General features: G+C 37.8%; 1 protein-coding gene across 5 annotated transcripts in view; it reads left to right on the forward strand.

Annotated features, from left to right (window-relative positions):
• The window catches only part of LOC145674450 (piwi-like protein Siwi), a 197,318-nt gene that overhangs the window by 159,919 nt on the left and 18,020 nt on the right, over nucleotides 1-19,379 (forward strand). For all 5 annotated transcript variants that reach the window (XM_081744514.1, XM_081744518.1, XM_081744513.1 and 2 more), the window contains exons 13-14: nucleotides 1,608-1,735; nucleotides 13,859-14,027. In XM_081744514.1, coding sequence (XP_081600640.1) covers nucleotides 1,608-1,735; nucleotides 13,859-14,027 — 297 coding nt within the window. The remainder of the gene's footprint in view (nucleotides 1-1,607; nucleotides 1,736-13,858; nucleotides 14,028-19,379) is intronic.

Genomic DNA, 19,379 nt, shown 5'->3' on the forward strand with positions numbered 1-19,379 from the left:
GGTTTTGGGTCGTCTTCCAAGGACTCACGACCGTTCTGGAATCGCATATGCAACTCGAAGACACATATATGCGAGGTAAGCACTCATCACCATACACTTGTTTCATCATTTCCAATGTTTGTGTAAATGTTTTACGTAGCTTGGAACAAAAGTTAATATTGGCTCTTTGCTCCATCGTGTTTTTGTGATATTACACCAGATACACTCATTTTTCTTTCTATAACTTGACACTCCGTTAATTCGGTTCTCATGATTGAGATCCCGTTTTGTTGAGCAGATATCCAGCTTTCCGATGATATGTTCCTTCAATAGATGGAGCTAGTGGTTATCTGTAAAGAAAAAGTTCTGTTACTTTTCCGGTATCTCTGTATGATACATCAACGTGTACTAGAGTTTAAATTAATATTTGTAATCATGCGTCAGTTCAGTTCTCTGTGTAATTATCTGAATAGGTTCAAATAGTCGTTAACTACTGTGGTTCTGTGACGTGATGCATTGCCGTGCAATAAAGACCAACTGCCTGACGCTCGATATTCGAGCATTACGCGAACGATTTGCTTCCACAAACGATTCATAACACCCAGACAATAATCACCATTAGCAATTTGGCCCTGTGGAAGGAATTCCCGAAGTATAATACCTTTGAAACCATTAAAAAAAAAATTAACATTGTCTTCTCACTTGACTTTTGAAAACGCAATTTTTACGCTTTCCGACACCCTGGGGACTTTCATGTAGCACTTTGGCGTTTCGTTTGCGAATCGTACTTGAAGCACTAAGTCTCGTCACCAGTTACAATCGATTTCAGGAATGTTCTGTTCCGTGTGGCTATTTTAATCAGGTTCTTGCAATGTTACAATGCGAGCAACTCTTTGATCGTCAGTAAACATGTGCGGAACAAATCGAACACACATTTTCCGTTTCTTTAAATCCTTTGTCAAAATTTAGTGAATCATGTCTTCAGTCATATTTTTAATTTCTCCACCATCCATTTCACAGTCAAATTCGCATCGTGGGCAAGCATTGACCACTTGTTCCACTAGCTCATTGCGATTTTTGTTTTTATGGTCTGCTTGGCTTTGTGTCGTCTTTCAATGACTCCCGGCCGTTCTAGAATCGTGTATACCATTCGAACACACATGTACGTGATAAGTACTCATCATCATACACTTGTTTCATCATTTCCAATGTTTGTGTAAATATTTTACTTAGCTTGAAACAAAATTTAATATTGGCTCTTTGCTCCGTCGTGCTTTTGGGACGAGGTGACACCAGATGCACTCACTTTTCTTGCTATAACTTGACACTCTGTTAATCAGTTCTCTTGATTCTGGTCTCGTTTTGTTGAGCAGATATCCAACTTTTTAATGATATGTTGCTTCCATATATGGTACTAGTGGTTATCTGTAAAGAAAAACAGTTCCGTTACTTTTCCGACATACTGTGTATACCAAATATTGAATGTGCAGAAATTAATTAATATACAACATGTCCTTTCTTGCAGAATTCTTTCGTTTAAGTGTGTATTCTCTTGTAGTCTGAAATTCCTAGCAGTACTCTCTACTTGCAATGTGATACAATTAATTTGATAATCTCTCTTTTTATAGTTCCAACGCAAATTATTGCTGCCAGAAACCTTACGTCTAAGGGAGTGATGTCGATTGCAACGAATGTTGCCATTCAGATGAATTCCAAGATCGGTGGTGCACCATGGAGTGTAGAAATACCTCTTAGTGTAAGTAATATTTCCTATCTTTCACACTATGCGTTTTTATAAGTTGACAGTCATAAATTTCTACTGTATGAAACTTCTTTGTTTCTTTTCAGTGTAGGTTGACTATACAAATACTGTAGTTTATAACAATATATTCCTTCTCCAAATAGAAGTCTTGAAGGGAATCTAATTATTTCCTGGCTTTCTACTTCACAAAGATTCATTGCGAGACAAATTGGTTTTAATACATCAATGTATGCAGTGGTGCTATTCTAATTTTTTAACAACCGGTTCGCTCTCTCTCCACACACACACACATATATATATATATATATATATATATATATATATATATACAGACTGTTCCATAATTCGTGTAATTTTCTACAGCACTGGGAGAAAATGAAATTTTCACACTATTAATATAAAATTTGGCACTCTTATTGAGAAATATCTGAATTTTTCGAATTTCTAAACGAAATAGGAGAAAATTGCTGAGGCCCCCCTTTTAGGGGTGTAAACACAAAAGTTAATTTTCCTTATGGGAGATTCAATGTTAAATTTTGGGAGCAGTTTTCTCAAATAGTTATTCGTAAAGCTTTTGGGGCAAATGAGTTGTATTTGTTACAAAATGCAAAAATACTCATTCACAAAGCTGGTAAAGCCGTCTCAAACATTATTTTGGGAAGGCCCTCCTTTTGGGGGCAAGGGGCGTAAAAAGGTGATGGGTGATGTGTTACCAAAATCCCAAAATTTATTTTCGGAGTGCCAGTAAACGTCAGATTAATCACGAATGTCACAGAATTAATGCTCCAATGCTCCTTACATGTAAGAGTGACTGATAATGGGGCTACAGCCCCCTTTCAAAAATAAGAAAATCATAAATATCCTTATTAGGGACATACGGGAAGAAGGTATTTTTTATTAATTATTGTGAAATTTGGGTTCATTGTAGCAAAAGAGTATGCGTTTTTGAAATCTGGAATGCTATTTTGGTAACGCATCGCCTTTGGGGGGCACAGGGGGCGAAGCATCAGATAGTTGATCTTTATAAAAATTCAAAATTTTGTTCCGGAAATGCCAGTAAGCGTCAGATTATTCACAAAAGTCACAGAATTAATATTCTAATGCTCCTTGCATGTGCCAGTGACTTATATTGGGCTACAGCCACCCTTCCAAAAATCACATAATTTACGGTAAATATCCTTAACAGGGACATACGGGAATTAGGTAAATATGCTTTACAATTAATGTGCAATTTGTCATTATTGTAGAAGAATGTTTTGATTTTTTAAAAATTTCGAATCTAGTGTAAATGAATATCGTCTGTCAGTGTAACAGATTGAGGATATAGCTTCGTTTTTTTGGCATCACTGGAATATAATCAAAGAATTTTGCATTTTTAAAAAACAAATTGGTCTCTTCTTATAGCATAAAATCACACATTAAGTCACCAGCATATTTTTTTGCGCACTTAAGCAAACCAGCTCAAAAAAGAACACAAAATGACAATGGAAAATGTCGCATGTTCCACGAACGAAAAGATTTTAATAAGAAGTAATATTTTAAAAATTAAAAAATTGTTTTCTTTATTCATAGAAAAAGCGTATCTTTCCCTACTTCTTCCACAGAACTTTATGATCCCACTTTCCACGCAGTAGCCTACTCGTATACTGCACATGTAAGCACGTCAGGAAATCGTATACTATGGACACATGGTTGTAGTAAAAACAAATGTCTCGCAAAGAATAAGGATCCGGTTGAGTCAGGCTATACCATAAACCCAAGAAAACATATTATCCCTTTCAAAAAACAACTTTTCTTTTGGCTCAGTTGTCACTAACTAAATTGCTTAAAGATTTCATTAATCTAAGTGTAAGACAGATAAAATGAATTTACTTCATTCAGCATGCTCTCGTGAACGAGCAAGACATGAATGAATTAAGGCGATTTATTAGAACTACTGTGAACATCTTCTCCAACATGTGTGGATGACTACGCTCTGGACAGTTCTTTATTTTATGTTGCCCAATAAGGATGAATGGCCGTAATAAAATTCCAGACGCATGTACCATCATAGGTACAAGCGAAAGAAGGTTATTGTATTTTCTAACTAAAAATGCAAATTTACCCATGTGACTGTAACCAACTGGGTGTCAAGTCGCTGTTCGGGCTTCCATTTATTTGTGACCGTCTGGAGTTCGGGTCGCTGTTCGGGCGAACATTTATTTGTAATCGCCCTGAGTTCGGGTCACTGTTCGAGCGAACATTTATTTGTAACCACTCCGTATTCTGTTCGCTGTCCGTGGCTCGTGGTACTACCAATAAGTATACTCCTGATACTTTAACTTACCTGGACAGGACGATGAAGGACTTCTCCAAGAAAGGTTACAAACTGTTTCCAAAAAGCTCGTCGGTCTCAATAATGAGATGAGCATTAGGCGCCGAGAGGTTCGGGTGTCTCGTCTCGAAAACCTCACGGACGATCAGACGGTCATCCAGACCATAACACACACAAACATCACTCATACAAGCAACGAAAACACACTGGATTAAATAACACTATACTTATTTATTAGAGCACTAGTATATATAAAAAAAATAATAAAAAAAATAACGAAGAGAAATGAACACAACACTGAACACTGAGGATGTATAACAATTTTAGTCGCTGAAATTACGCTTTGCCCTTTTCGGGCAATATAGCCCTTTATATATATATGATTACGATTCAGATATCACTACAAATTCTTCTCTCACACCTTTGACACACTTGGGGGATTAGCACTGGGGAAAAGTTGTCTGGATCGTCCCACGATGAATCCAGTTGTTACGCTGAATAGTCCTGCAGCGTAAAGGTAAATCTTCAGTAAATAAACGAAAAGAAGGTCTCCACAGTTGAATACTGATATTGGAGGGCGCGTATATAACTTTTTAAACGCACAAGGTCTGCGGACCTGGGATTTCACTAGTTGGGGCTAGCCGTAAGAAATCGTCCTTCACCGGCTAAATAGCTTGTGCCCCTTCACAAAACTTAACCAACGCAAGGTGCGTGGTGGCTGCGTACAACACCGGAGTCGAACTCTCTGAGCATCCAAGCTCAAGCTACGGGTTGCAATGATCAACTGAAAAGTGTTGGCAGTTCATTTCAAAAATCGCTCAGTTAACTCACCTGTATGCACATACAAACAGAATATGGAAAACAATTTATGTTAATTTTAGTCAACTGCCTATAATGCACTAGACACGGCGATAACACTGGCGTGAGAAAATACAGATAACGAGCTGCAAAAATTGTGAGGCTGGTGCCACTTTGGCTACTGGGACATCTGGTCAGCCCGTATTTCTCTAATCTATTGTAATGTTTCCATAAGCGATTAAAGAAAGCACTTAATTCAGTTCCCAATAACTGCAGAATATATACTGTGTATATAATGAGTCAGGGAGAAACACTGAAATGGTTAGTCACTAACTGAAATGTTCTCAGCAAAAGCAATGTTTTAAATATATATATGAGAAAACGATGAAAGACTTCTTTGTCCAACTGTGTGGGAAAGAAGCAATTCCCACCAAAGAAAGAACTTATGTGCGTTGCAGAATAAAGTATAAATCGAAAATAATAATCACTGTCTCCACGAAATATACAGGGCGTCCACAAAAAATACTTCTATAACCTGGTAGCGGTTATATGACACTCCCATTAGGCAAAGGAAATTCTGAATCCACGCCCGTAAAAGAAATCCACATATGGGTATTATCATATTGTCACAAACATTGTTTTTCTAAAAATAGTACCAAATTTCACATTGTAAAAAGAATGCTTCTGCCAGTAGGTCTTTGCGTAAGAATAATCATATTAAATTTATGATACTTTTCAAAGATAGCTGTAGTAACATGTTAGTCACTGGTACATAAAAGCAGTATGGAGTATTAATTCTGTGCATCTTGCAACTAATTTGACACTCATGAGCACTCAAAATAAAATTTGAAATTTCTATCAGTCCTCCCCCTATTACCCCCAAAGGTACTAAATTACCATCCGTGCCCTGTGCCTCCTATTGCCAAAATAATATTCCAGATTTTTACTATCACAACGCCTAATTTCAGATTAATTGACAAAATATAGCTTCTTCCGTATGTTCCTGCTAAGGATATTTATTATATATTTTTAATGTAATTGATGAAAGGGGGGCTGTAGCTCAATATCAGTCACTGGCGCATGCAAAGAGCATCGGAATATCAATTTTGCATTATTTGAGATCAATATTGCACACACTGGATTTTCCAAAATAAAATTTGAAACTTTAAAAAGATCCAATAACTTGTGCTTCACCCCCTGTGCCCCTTAAGACGGTACATTACCAAAATAATATTCCAGATTTGGTAAACGCGTAACTTTTGCTAACCCGACGCCGATTTTCACATTAATTGAGAAAAAATCATTCTTCCCGTATGTCAATACTAAGGATATTTATGATTATTTTTTTTAATTTTTGAAAGGGGGCTATAGCCCCATATAAGTCACTGACCATGCAAGGAGAATTTGAATATTAATTCTGTGACATTTTTGAATAATCTGACGCTCATTGGCATTTCCGGAACAAAATTTTGAATTTTTATAAAGATCAACTATTTGATGCTTCGCCCCCTGTGCCCCCCTAAGCCGGTGGTTACCAAAATTACATTCCAGATATGAAAAACTCATAGTTTTTTTGCTACAACGACGCCAAATTTCACATTAATTGACAAAAAATACCTTTTTCTCATATCTCCCTACTAGAGATATTAATGGTGATTTTTTATTTTTGAAAGGGGGCTATAGCCCCACATAAGTCACTGGCACGTGCAAACAGCATTAGAATATTAATTCTGTGACATGTGTGGATAATCTGACGCTCACTGGCATTTCCGGAACAAAATTTTGAATTTTTATAAAGATCTATCATCTAATGCTTCACCCCTGTTACCTCCTAAGGCGATGCGTTACTGAAATAGCATTCCAGATTTCAAAAACGCATACTCTTTTGCTACAATGAACCCAAATTTCACATTAATTAATAAAAAATACCTTCTCGTATGTCCCTAATAAGGATATTTATGGCGATTTTCTTATTTTTGAAAGGGGGCTGTAGCCCCATTATCAGTCACTCTTACATGTAAGGTGCATTGGAGCATTAATTCTGTGACATTCGTGATTAATCTGACGTTTACTGGCACTCCGAAAATAAATTTTGGGATTTTGGTAACACATCACCCATCACCTTTTTACGCCCCTTGCCCCCCAAAAGGGGGGCCTTCCCAAAATAATGTTTGAGACGGCTTTACTAGCTTTGTGAATGAGTATTTTTGCATTTCGTAACAAATACAACTCATTTGCCCCAAAAGCTTTACGAATAAGTATTTGAGAAAACTGCTTCCAAAATTTAACATTGAATCTCCCATAAGGAAAATTAACTTTTGTGTTTACACCCCTAAAAGGGGGGCTAAACAGCAATTTTCTCCTATTTAGTTTAGAAATTCGAAAAATTCAGATATTTCTCAATAAGAGTGCCAAATTTTATATTAATAGTGTGAAAACTTCATCTTCTCCCAGTGCTGTAGAAAATTACACGAATTATGGAACAGTCTGTATATATATATATATATATGAGAGGTAATAGATGAATAGGTAGGTAGATATGATTCTCTTAGAAAACAAATCATACGATGTATACAAAACCAATTATTTTACTGGATACCACAAGTGCCAGATAGCGACATATACAACATCGTAATACAAGGATGACGAAATTATGTAGGACTGCGAATATGTTGAAAACGAATTGTCGAAGAAAGATGGTTGTCAAAAAGTATTGGAAAGGCCTTCATCCAGCAATGGATCGGTAATTGACAATAATGGTAGGTATGTGTTTCAAATATAAATAACCCTCACCACATCACTCATATAACTTCAGTTCTCAGTCTTGATATATTAGGAATAAACGCTTATACCTTGTTCTGAGAGATCATATGTTTAACCCTATAGCTATAAGAATTTCTAAAAGCAAAGATCAAATTTAACGTTCCCCCATCCCGCAAGTAATCTGATAGTACACAGCAAAGCAAGGTTCATTAAATAAGTCTTTTTTTTTTTCTTTGACTGAAAAATTTGTATTCAACAAACTCTTCCTTCAAGCTGATTGTGTGTGTGTGTGAGAGAGAGAGAGTTTGACTCAGTATAACAAATGGTTCTGCGAAGTCGAAATATTTTAACAACCGGTTCTAGCGAACCGGCTGAATAGCACCACTGAATGTATGTCTATTAACATACGAGGCGTATCCGGATAATAAGTAGCGTTAAAAAAAAAATACTAAAACAGGTTTGTTCAAGACAAATTTATTTTTACATAAAAAAGCACATCTTAAACTTTTTTTTTTTTTTTTTGACATAATTTCCACCAATGCTCAAACATTTGTCAGAGCGAATGAGCAACTTGTCCAAACCTTTCTCAACGAAACATCTCGTCAGTGTCCAGCAAGTGCGCACCGTTACGTTTGAACGCAACCGCAGTGCTACTGTCAGCGCTCCGCGCATGCACGCTAGTTTCACTGGATCATTACCTCTCCACTGATGCCAGTACGGTTGAGTTGTCGCGCCTGTGATCGTTTACATTGTTTAAAACAATTGCTGAACCTGCCGACTGTGAGATGCGTTCTGTTATCCGGTTTTCAAATGCAACGAACGTTAAGCCGACCGTAATTCGTCGTCAAATTGTAGAGAGCTACGGTGAAAATTGGCTGGCGCCGTCTAACTACCAGTAGCTTGAGCTTGAGCTTACCTGAAGCTTGAGCTCGGCGGTAAGCACTTTGAAAGTAACAACGACGCAAAAAGACGCTGCGGAGTTATGGTTGTCTTCACTGCTGAAACGTTTCTTTGAGGAAGGTTTGCACAAGATTTTCACCTGCTATGAAAATTGTTTAAATATTGGTGGAAACTGTCGAAAAATAGTTTATGATTGCTCTTTCACGTAAAAATAAATTTGGCTTAAAGAAATCTGTTTCAGTATTCCTTCCGCACACGCCTCGTAATAATTTATATAAAACAGCAAATATTGTTACCTGTGTGCTGCGTCAAGAGACATTATATTTCTCTTGTATTTTGCAAACCGTGCTGTCTGCGTATTCATGAGTCATATTCTCCGAATTACTTCTACCCCTTCTTAATTGGTGATATTAAACAAGTGTCCATCCCAACCATGGAATTGGGGGCGCGGCGGCTCAATGGTAAAGCGTTCACCTCTAGTGCTTGCGGTCCTTGGTTCAATCCCAGCTCGCGCCGTGTGGACTTTGTGGTAGACAAACACCGTGCTCGTGGATTTTCTCGGGGTTCTCCCGTTTCCTCCCACTTTCTTCATTCCACCATTTCATTCATTTCTCATCATCCTTTAGCCTAGCCGGCATAATCGTGGGACGTAAAACTTATAAAAATTTCCAACCATGGAATTGTGAATAAGCCATGGATTTTGTTATCAGACCTGGGAAACCTAGAAAATTTTCAGATTAAGGAAAAACCCTTATCACACGAAAATAAAAATGAAGAAAATTCTAATTTTTGAGCGTTCTTCCGTTTCTTGTGTGTACAGTTGACCTCGTAATGTTGAAGGAGAGTAAGTTTAATTATTCCATTGCAACTTACCGACCGCCGCCTACACATTGATCCCGAACCGGGCGATTTTTATTGTTGTTGTGTGGTCAGTAAAGTTTGTTTTTATAAACTTTCCGACCGTGAAATTGAAAACTTATTGGGACCATGAAAACCTTGAAAAAGCCGTGAATTCGATTATTTAGTTTGGGTGGGAACCCTGTAAAACATAAGCTGTTGAAGAATTAATCCGGAGAATAGGACTACATGAATAAGCAGACAGTAGGAAAATAGTACACCTTGACATACCTGGCTGGTTTTAGCTTGTCATTTATGGTTAGAACATGAGCCATGAGCCCCATCTTTATTTCTATTGGGTCTGTAGTCCCGAAGTCAGTAACTTCACTGTTGCTTCGAGTTATACAGGATGTTTCAGAACAACACCAACGTTTGGGAGGTGATTCCTGACACCAAGGTTAGACTAAAAGTATAGACTAATCTGGATGCAAAAATCCATTATTCCAGAGTTATAGGCTGCCGAAAACATGGAAAAAAAAAAAAGAACTTAAAAGGTCAGTAGCTCCAATACTATTGGAGCTACCGTAGTCGGGTCAAGACTTCACTTAGGAACTAATATGTGTGCTACCCAAAAATACATGTTTCAGAATCCTGCAATACTCACGCAACAATTTTTATAGAGGGAGTTTGGCTACGGGCATATATTTGAAGTACTCAGCAACTACTTCTATAAAAATTGTTGTGTAAGCACCTTAGGATTCTGAAACATGTATTTTTGGATAGCGCGCATATTAGTTCCTAAGTAAACTCTTGACCCGAGTATGGTAGGTCCCATAGTTTTGGAGCTATGGATCTTTAAAGTTTATTTTTTCATGTTTTCGGCAGCCTATAACTCGGAGATGACCGATTTCTGCATCCAGGTTGGTCTGTACTTTTTGCCTTACCTTATTGTTAGGAATTGTCTTCCAAACGTTGTCAGTGTTGTTTTGAAACACCCTGTATAGTAACCCTAAGAATGTGCTCTTACCAGAAATCGAATCTAGAAAAGAAAGTTTTTCAACCACTGCATATAAGACCACGAAGCTTCACGGCCTTACACGATGCACAATTGACCAACATCGTTCACTTACACGAATTTTGAAGGATCGAACTATTATTACACGTTTCTTGTAATCCGTAGGACATAAGCAGATGAGTTTTCTTGTACTGGTAGTTTTAATACATAAATGAGGTCTTTATGTCTCTCTTTTCCTCGAATCTTGAAATTCTTTCGGAAAGACGTGGTGAAGGTATGAATTATTATCCGGTTATATTAAGGTTGATTTCAGTCGTTGGATACAATAACGAAACCTGGTACATTCGGGCTTTCTCATCAAGTGTACGGACATTGCATTGATCTGTTTAGATTTTGTAAATTTCACACAAAAGAGGCGGACGAAGTAGGGGAAATTCAATATGTCGCAATAGGGGCCGCAGTGGCTCAGTAGTAGAGCATTCACCTCTGGTGGACAAAAACTGTGTGCGTGGGTTTTCTTGGGGTTCTCCCGTTTCCTGCTACTTTGTTCATTCCAGTATTTCATTCATTTCTCATCATCGCCGTTTCGTTTAGCCTAGCCGGCATAGCCATGGGACGTAAAACTTAATTTCATTTAATTTCATTTCCAAGTGGCACTTCCGTTTCTGTATAAGACTGATCTAAACCCGCACCTCAGAAACACAAATGCAACAACGAATCAAAAAGGAATAAAATAGAGGATACAGGCGTGTTGTTGGTGAAGATCATTTTTTTGACATTAGAGTATTGAAATTTTAATAACAAATGAAACAATAAAATTCTCATTAACTGAAACGTAACAACACATTTATTTTTATTTTTATTTTTTAAGCTAGCTATGCTGCAAGAATCTTGTAGCTGCCATTAAAAAATTCTTGCAACCCTACACTATTTCTCAATGTGAAGATAGTCTTGAAAGGGACATGCAATAATTTTTTCATCTTGCAAGGAGTCAAAGCATGTGCAACTTTCTCGGTCGTCTTGCTTGCTACCTGCTATCGCTCTCCCACTGACATAAAGAGAAACAAGAACAGTTTCGCCGCTTCCGAAACGATGGATTCTTTTGGACCGGAAGAGGAAGCGCGCCACAATACACGTTTTTAATGAGGAGGTTAACTAGAGTGCAGTGCTGCATGGGTGGAAATATCTATCTATCTTGCTTTCAGGACGTTGTAACTGTGTAAATAGAAAGATGTGGTTACAAGATTTTTTTTTAATGACACCTACAAGATTCTTGCATATGGCAGCTTAAGCTTTATACTCGTATTTTTTTCAAATGAATATTTAATTCTTCCTTGTTCAGGTGGTGATACTTTAAAGGAATGAATGATGGAAGAGAATGAATGAGCCAGGAAAAAGAAAGAGCCGAACCTAACGAAATGAAAGTAGGAAGCAAGTTTAAACACGCAATTTGACTACCTTTATACAGCCTTCCTAGCTCTTAAGGAGAAAAATAAATAAATAATAATAGAAAGATCTTATCGCGAATAACACATACACACACACAAATACTCATCCATTCAAACAGGTCTACAGACAAGTCACCAAGACAAAACCCTAAATAAATAAACTAAACCAAAATTGAAATGAATAAATGAAAAAAGGAACACTTAGGAAGGATAACACATTCAGGAATTATTCATTCTGCTCGGCTGATTTTCTTTTGGTTTCGAATACTAACGGTACAACTCGGAAAGAAAGTTAGTTTTGGAATCGCGAAAGTAACTTACTATCTTTCATACAAAATATTCAGGCAAATGAAATCGTGATACAAAACACATGTTTTCGCATTATCTGAAATTGCTAGACTTAGAAATTCCGTACTCTCTATCCCAGTATTTTATTTTTGGTGGTACGCAATGGCACGACGTACAAGCACCTTTTTAATGAGAACGGAATATTTCCTCTTCTGTTTTTAAAACGGGCTGACAAGAAACTTGGAAAATACCAAATAGTAAATCTGCACTTTTTATTGAAAATTAGAGTTTTTATTGTTTTTCTTTTCCTTTTTTCTTCTTTCTAGAGAAAGAGTTGCGAATTTTTGTTCCTCTTGAAGCCACTTTATTCTATTGAGAAACTAAAAAAAATTGTGCCTTCGGTCTTTCATTCGCTGGCATGTCATCCTGCCTCCCTGTGTGTTTGTGTCTGTCTGTCTCTGCGATTTTTTCATCTTTGAACCCTGCATTCGATAGAGCATCGAAAACTCTCAGAGAAAATGTTTAAATTTTCCGCGTCACTCTTACCGTTCCTGAGATATTGGCCAAAAAAATGGGCGACTTCCAGAGATTTAACAAGCCATAGCTCGGGAACCGTAAGTCATAGAGAGATCGTATTGGTGTTGTTCATTACGTAAGAGGATGGTGAACATTTTGGTACCAAATAGTAACCGATGGCCACTGGCCAACTGACGGCTGGTTTGGCCAATGGCCAGTTGTATAGTGGCCACCAATTAATATCGGTACGAAAATGTTTAACATTCTATTAGGGATTGATTAACACCAATATCATCTCTCTATGACGTACGATTTCCGTGATATTGGCCAAAACATAGTCCGATTTTGGAAGATTTAAGAAGCCAAATCTCGGGAACCGTAGGTCACACAAAGATCATGTTAGTGTTGATTAATACCTTCGATTGGCATTTTTCAATTTTGAACCGTGCATTCGATAGAGCATCAAAAACTATCAGAGATTAATACATTTTGGTACCAAATAGTAACCGGTGGCCACTGGCCACTGACTAGTTGTCTGCTGACCGTTCCCCAGATATTGGCCAAAAAGTTCGAATTTCTAGATATTTAAGCAACCATATCTCGAGAACTGTAAGTCATAGAGTGATGATACTTTGCTAATTTTTGCGAGAAGGAGAAGAAGATATAGATAAAAAAGATTTACATCTAAGAACAATCACAGTTATCCTTCCCGCTCCATCTCTCCATTCTTTTTAACTTCGTTCTGGCAATGCTCTTGGAGCATTCTCAACTGGTTTATTATGAAATTAAGATGTAAGAATCAGAAATTTTTAAAGCATATTATGTGCGTAAGAGTTTTTAGTTCAAGACTGCAGTAACCGAAATCTTGTAACTGCATTCATAATAATAACAATAATAATACCCTGAAAGGTATGTAACATTTTAATCATTATAAATCTGAAGTCCAGCGTACAGGCACCTTTATTTTTAGAAATAAAACGCTGCTCTTTTCATTCTTCTTTGCCATTTACCGACGTTCACCACACCAACCAAAAAACCAGAATGGTGGAAGCTCTCCTCCTTTTCTTCAACTAGGTACAGAACAGGGTTGGTAACTCATCTATGGAAATATATCATGGAAAATTTTTAACATGAGAAGGACACAGTATCATTAATTTACTTTAATTTTATATATTTCTTTTTTGTAACTGTACGTTGCAGTTTCCAGGTGATACCAAACAGTATTTATCATTTTCCAGGGCTTAATGGTTGTTGGATTTGATGTGTGTCATGATACCAACCAGAAGGGAAGATCATTTGGTGCGTTGGTTGCGTCGTTGGATAGGTCCTGCACCAGATACTTTTCTGTTGTGTCCCCACACAGAAATGGAGAAGAACTTGCCAATGAACTTTCTGTCAACATAACAAGTAAGAAACAGAGAGATGAATGTCATTATTTATACGTATAACAGTTAGCTTTTAAGGAAAGTAATTTTGCATAAATTCATTGACTAGTTTAAAATGTTACACAGAGTAAATTCGCACCTATAAGGAATTTCGTGTTAAAAAATCGGTTGTTTCTTCATTCGTTAATACACTGAATGCTCACTGAATTTTGACCACCCCTCCACACAAGAAAGTGTGGCCAGCAGCCGAGCTGATTACATGATCACCCTGACTGTTAGTATTGCAGAGAAAGAACGCACTCGAGGCTACATGTTGGCAGACAGCACACTGTTATAATCGGAGGTGGGCAGGATTTATCCCCATTCCAACAGGGCATGATTGTGGGTACCCGAGCAACAGGTGCGTCAGTAACCCAGACAGCGATATTTATCGGATGTTGCCCTTCCTGTGTAGTGAAGGTGTAGGAGATGTAGGAGGAAAATGGGGTAATGGTCTCCAAGAGACGAAGCTGCAGTGGCATACGGAAGTTCAAAAACGTGGGATGAGCGTAGCGTCAAAGAGCTCGTGACAGCCAAACGAACCATCAGTGTTCGGAAATTACGTGAACAATACAATTGTTGATGCACAACACTTATATGAGTTATTCTGTGAAGAGAAAGTGAGTTTTATCCTCTCTACTCTTCGATATTGCGTATATAATTTTTTGCATGTATCATGGAATGTAAAATATTCTGTTTCTGTACCACTCAGCGTACGTTTTAATTGTTTGCTCTATAATACCGGTCTCTAAACAGACAGTACCTTGAACCAGGTCTATAATTGTCTCTGTTGCTTGCAGGCTACTTGTATTTACATCCGCTGTGTTTTGCGATCACATTATACGTGTTGCGTGTAGACAATATTGTAAAGTTCTGCTTGTGCAGGTGCAGGTAATTTGCATAAGAATAGCAAATCACAGTCCGGAATCGTTTCTCCTGCTACCGGTTTTCATTACAAAACACACTATAAACTGTGTATTACAAAAATATTACTATACTGAGCTACGAGAAATAACCCAGAGCAGGAACTCCACAGAGCTCCGAAGCAAGCTAGATGGAGTGGATTTTAGGATCCCTAATGCTTCATGCAAGCAGTGAGGGGGTTAAAAGTCACGAAGCTCCGAAGCAAGCAAAGTGACTGAGGTTAGGATGGCAAACAGAGCACCGAATAAGCTAAGAGGGCAGATGGGAAGCCTAGAGTTTCGAAACAAACTAGAGGTTTTGGGATAGGTATCTCCTAGAGCTCCAGAGCTAGCTAGAGGAAGGATGACCAGTCACATAGAGTCTTCTCGGTTATATAGGTGATGCCACTGCTGTTCCCTCGTCATCATGTGACCAGTGGTATCGCTGTTGTCTCAGTCGTCTGCAGCCATAGCAATCCACAGTAAGACATAAATGGTTGATATTTGTAAATAGAAGCACATCTTGAGTGTTTGTAAACACAACCATGCAGAATAGTACAATATACTTGATCTTCCACAGCAACAGATGGATACAGAACAATTTCTGCCACGGGTAGGAACCTGGCCACATCCCTCGCAGACAGTTACAAGATTTTATAAGCATTTAAAATGAAAATTGTAAGATGATTTCGGGTGTGGTTAAGTACTCTTTTTCTTTTTTTTTTAATATATGTATAGTTCTAACTTCAAACTTAAGTAACTTCTCTCTCCTTTCCACTAATAATGTATTACAAAGTACATTCTGTGGTTGTGCGCATTATCTTACTCTCGCTTGTGTACTGGAATATTATATTAGTGAATCATCCACAAAATTCCGTTGGGTCAATGATCCAATAGTAAATTCGTTTTCGATGCACACATAATTCCATCCTCTTTCCATTTTCGTTTTCCGGTCTCGGGTTTGAGTCCCGGTGGAAGCACTCGGTCAAAAAAGTGTAAAACGCTTTTTCAGGCCAGTCACCATGAATGAGGTTTTCCTGGGTTTTCATTATTCACACTAGGCAAATGCCGGGGTGGTACCTAACTTATAGATCCCATGCCGCTTTCTTCCTTCCCTTTTCCCGGATCGTGTGCTCGCCGAGGGACGTCATCCCTCAAACGTGACAGGCTAAATGGCTTTAGATGCTGAAAGCCCAGAAATCTAAATCCTAAAGCATTTTCGTTTCCACTAGTTTCGATTTTATCGGAGTTTTCCGCCTTGCATTAAGTGAAGACAGCTAATCACGCAGATGAATGGATTTTAAAGTACAGTTACTCATACTTTAGTTTTATGTTTTCATTGTTCTGTATTTTAATTCGCAAAGAAGTTTATTTTGGAAGTGCGTATGAGTTTATGAAAACTATTGGTAAAGTTGCACATCAGCGTATGCATTGTTTCAGTACTCAGTGAATAGCCGGACTAATTTAATCGCACTCTTGATCTTTAAATATGGGATATTTACGCAATATTTATTAATTGATATAGATTTATAGGTACATACTTAGTCATTTTCCACCAGTAGTTACAGATTTTCAATGATGTTGTAAAAGTTCCGTTAGCGCGGAAGTAGGTAGATGACATCATAGTCCGGAATTGACTCACACTATCGGCTTATTTATAAAAATCCTCTAATAACAATAGTATTTACTGAAAATACTTTAGTACAATTTTTTCTGTTGTCAGGTAGAAATCGGTAGCCCAAGGCCGTGCAGTCAACGACAGTATCTCTACAGAGCCCCGAAGCAGGCTAAGCAGAGTGGCGTAGGAAACCCCAAAGCTCCGAAGCAAGCAATGAGGGGGATAAAAGCCCTGAAGCAGGCTAAGCAGAGTGGCGTAGGAAACCCCAAAGCTCCGAAGCAAGCAATGAGGGGGATAAAAGCCCTGAAGCAGGCTAAGCAGATTGGCGTAGGAAACCCCAAAGCTCCGAAGCAAACAATGAGGGGGATAAAAGCCCTGAAGCAGGCTAAGCAGAGTGGCGTAGGAAACCCCAAAGCTCCGAAGCAAGCAGTGAGGGGTAAGAAGTCACACAGCCCCGAAGCAGGCTAAACAACTGAGAGAGGGATCCCGACAGAGCCCCGAAGCAGGCTAAACCAGAAGAAAAGGAATAACCAATAGTCCCTACGCAGACTAGAAGCTTTGAGGTTGGTTTCTTCTAGTGCTCCAGGCAAGCAAGAGAAGGGAGGCCAATCGAAGACTGGTGACTGTCAGCTGGATTCTGTCCAATATAAAGGCGTTCTGGCGGCGATTGCGCTGCTGCTGCCATGTCTTCATGTGACTTGTGGTGGTCCGTCGTCTGCTTCTCTAGTAATCCCACGTTGTGTGTTGTATTCCGACGTAAATACATGTGATAATGATTACAAACAGGAGCATATGACATTGTACACAGAATTACAATATATTAATGACGATGCGTCTCTTAAGTTTTAATAAAAATATTGTTTATTCTCTTTTTAAAATTATTCATACCTTAAAAATGATGCAACAGTCTGCGAACATTCTTTACGGTACATGAGTTCAAATAAATTTTAATTTTGTATCTTTTTAATCATTCTTTGAACCAAATTTTTGTATGCCTTTTCAATGTCAATACGAAATGTTCAAAGTATTATAAAATAAGATTCATACAAAATATATAAAAATATTTTGTAACAAGAATGCAGTTTTTGAGAGTGGACACAAAAACTGTTCTAGGGATTGGAGGGTGTGCTATGGGGATACTCCAGCTAGCAATTTCTCCAAAAATACGTAAAAAGAAACTAGATTTTTTATTTATCAATTTTTGAGTGATGAAGGCATACAGTCTCTGGTTTTGCAATGATTAAAACATACCGTCACTGGAAAGTAGATGCTAAGCACCTTTAATAAATCCGTTTTTATATACAGTAATTGAGGAACAGCTTTGCACGTAAAAGGTTTTCTTCTTATGTAGAAGTAATTTGTAAGTTGACAACATCAACATTTTTCTTACCTTTATTCCCGGCGGGAGCTCATGTGGTTCGGATTCCACGTTAATCAGTAGGACCACGTCTCATATAGCCTCGTTGGTGAATGGGGCGTTAAACGTAAAATCAACTCGACTCAAAATTCCTTTCCTTTTTCTTACCTTTTGTTTTTAAAATGAGATGTCTGCAAAGATGTCCTCTTAGTTTATATTTTGATGTGTCATATTGAATTGTTTCTTTGTTATGTATGTTTGTATGTGTGTATCATCTTGCATTAATGCATATAAATCCCATGTTGTGAGCATGAGCGGATTTAGGAGTTATCTGCTGTGGGAGCGGACCTTGGGGTGTTTAGAATACCCCAGAGTCGAGTGGGGGACCGGGAGTTTTCCCGCAGGAAATTATTAATATCTTCAATCGGTTTTTGAGCATTTTCGTGTATAATTCTCTATAATACAACATAAGGGGATATTTTTTTCAGAAAGTTGAAGAAGATCAAAGTCTCTCAATGCCCCCTCTTCCCCGCGCGTTACTACAGAGAAGCTCTACAATGGTTTTTGGTCATTATGTAAATAGAAATGCAATCTTTTAGGCAACATACCCTCACTGCATTTCAACATTTAGGCAGCCAATATGTCAAGTCAAAATCGTAATAAAGCATACCGCCTCTGATTTTTATTCCACTTCGAACACTGTTTTGCATGCTGATATTAAAACACAAATTCGGTGGCGTAGTCGGTAAAGCTTTCACTTCTGGGGTCAAACTTCGTGCGTTCAAACCATGGGTGCTTATATGGGTTTTGTGGTAAATAAACACTGAGTGCGAAAGGGGTTCTCCCGTTTCCTCCCCCTATTCGCATGTCTCCCGTTCTCACACCATTAATGATTAAACTAATGATTTGATGTGTGGTATAAATGTTAAGCAACGAAATTACGTCTGTCAATAGCCGTAAGGCGCCTTTGAAATTGTTAGGCTACGAATTTGCAATGATTATCTTCTTTCAGTCGTGTAAATAATGTTTTGGGAAAAGATTTTATTTTTCTCAGGAATAAGCTGTTCTTTGACCTCTTTCTGGCGTGGAAATTTAGTTCACTTACGCGATAGTCTTCGTTGCTGAAAAACAGAATTTTGTAAATACCCCAATGTGCGAAACTAATAGTTAACACAAAGTAAAGACATTAAATATAAGAAAATCTAAATGAGTAAATAGCAACTTAAGAATGAGTGTATACGCCTTATTATCGGGTATTAAGAGCGTAGTCGTGTTTCATTGTTTACTTATCTTAAAGTTCATCATTTTTATTTTTTATCTTAAAAACTTATCAATGCTTAAATGCCTGGACTAAACACAAAAGCAAGCTAGGTCTCAAAAAGGGAAAGAAGTTCATTGTTTAAAGAGTAAAATAAAAATAATATATATAAAAAGATGAAATAACTGATCTCAGTCGGA

This window comes from Thermobia domestica, chromosome 17 (genome assembly GCF_964235325.1).
Source record: "Thermobia domestica chromosome 17, izTheDome1.hap1.1, whole genome shotgun sequence".
Classification (NCBI taxonomy): Eukaryota; Metazoa; Arthropoda; class Insecta; order Zygentoma; family Lepismatidae; genus Thermobia; species Thermobia domestica.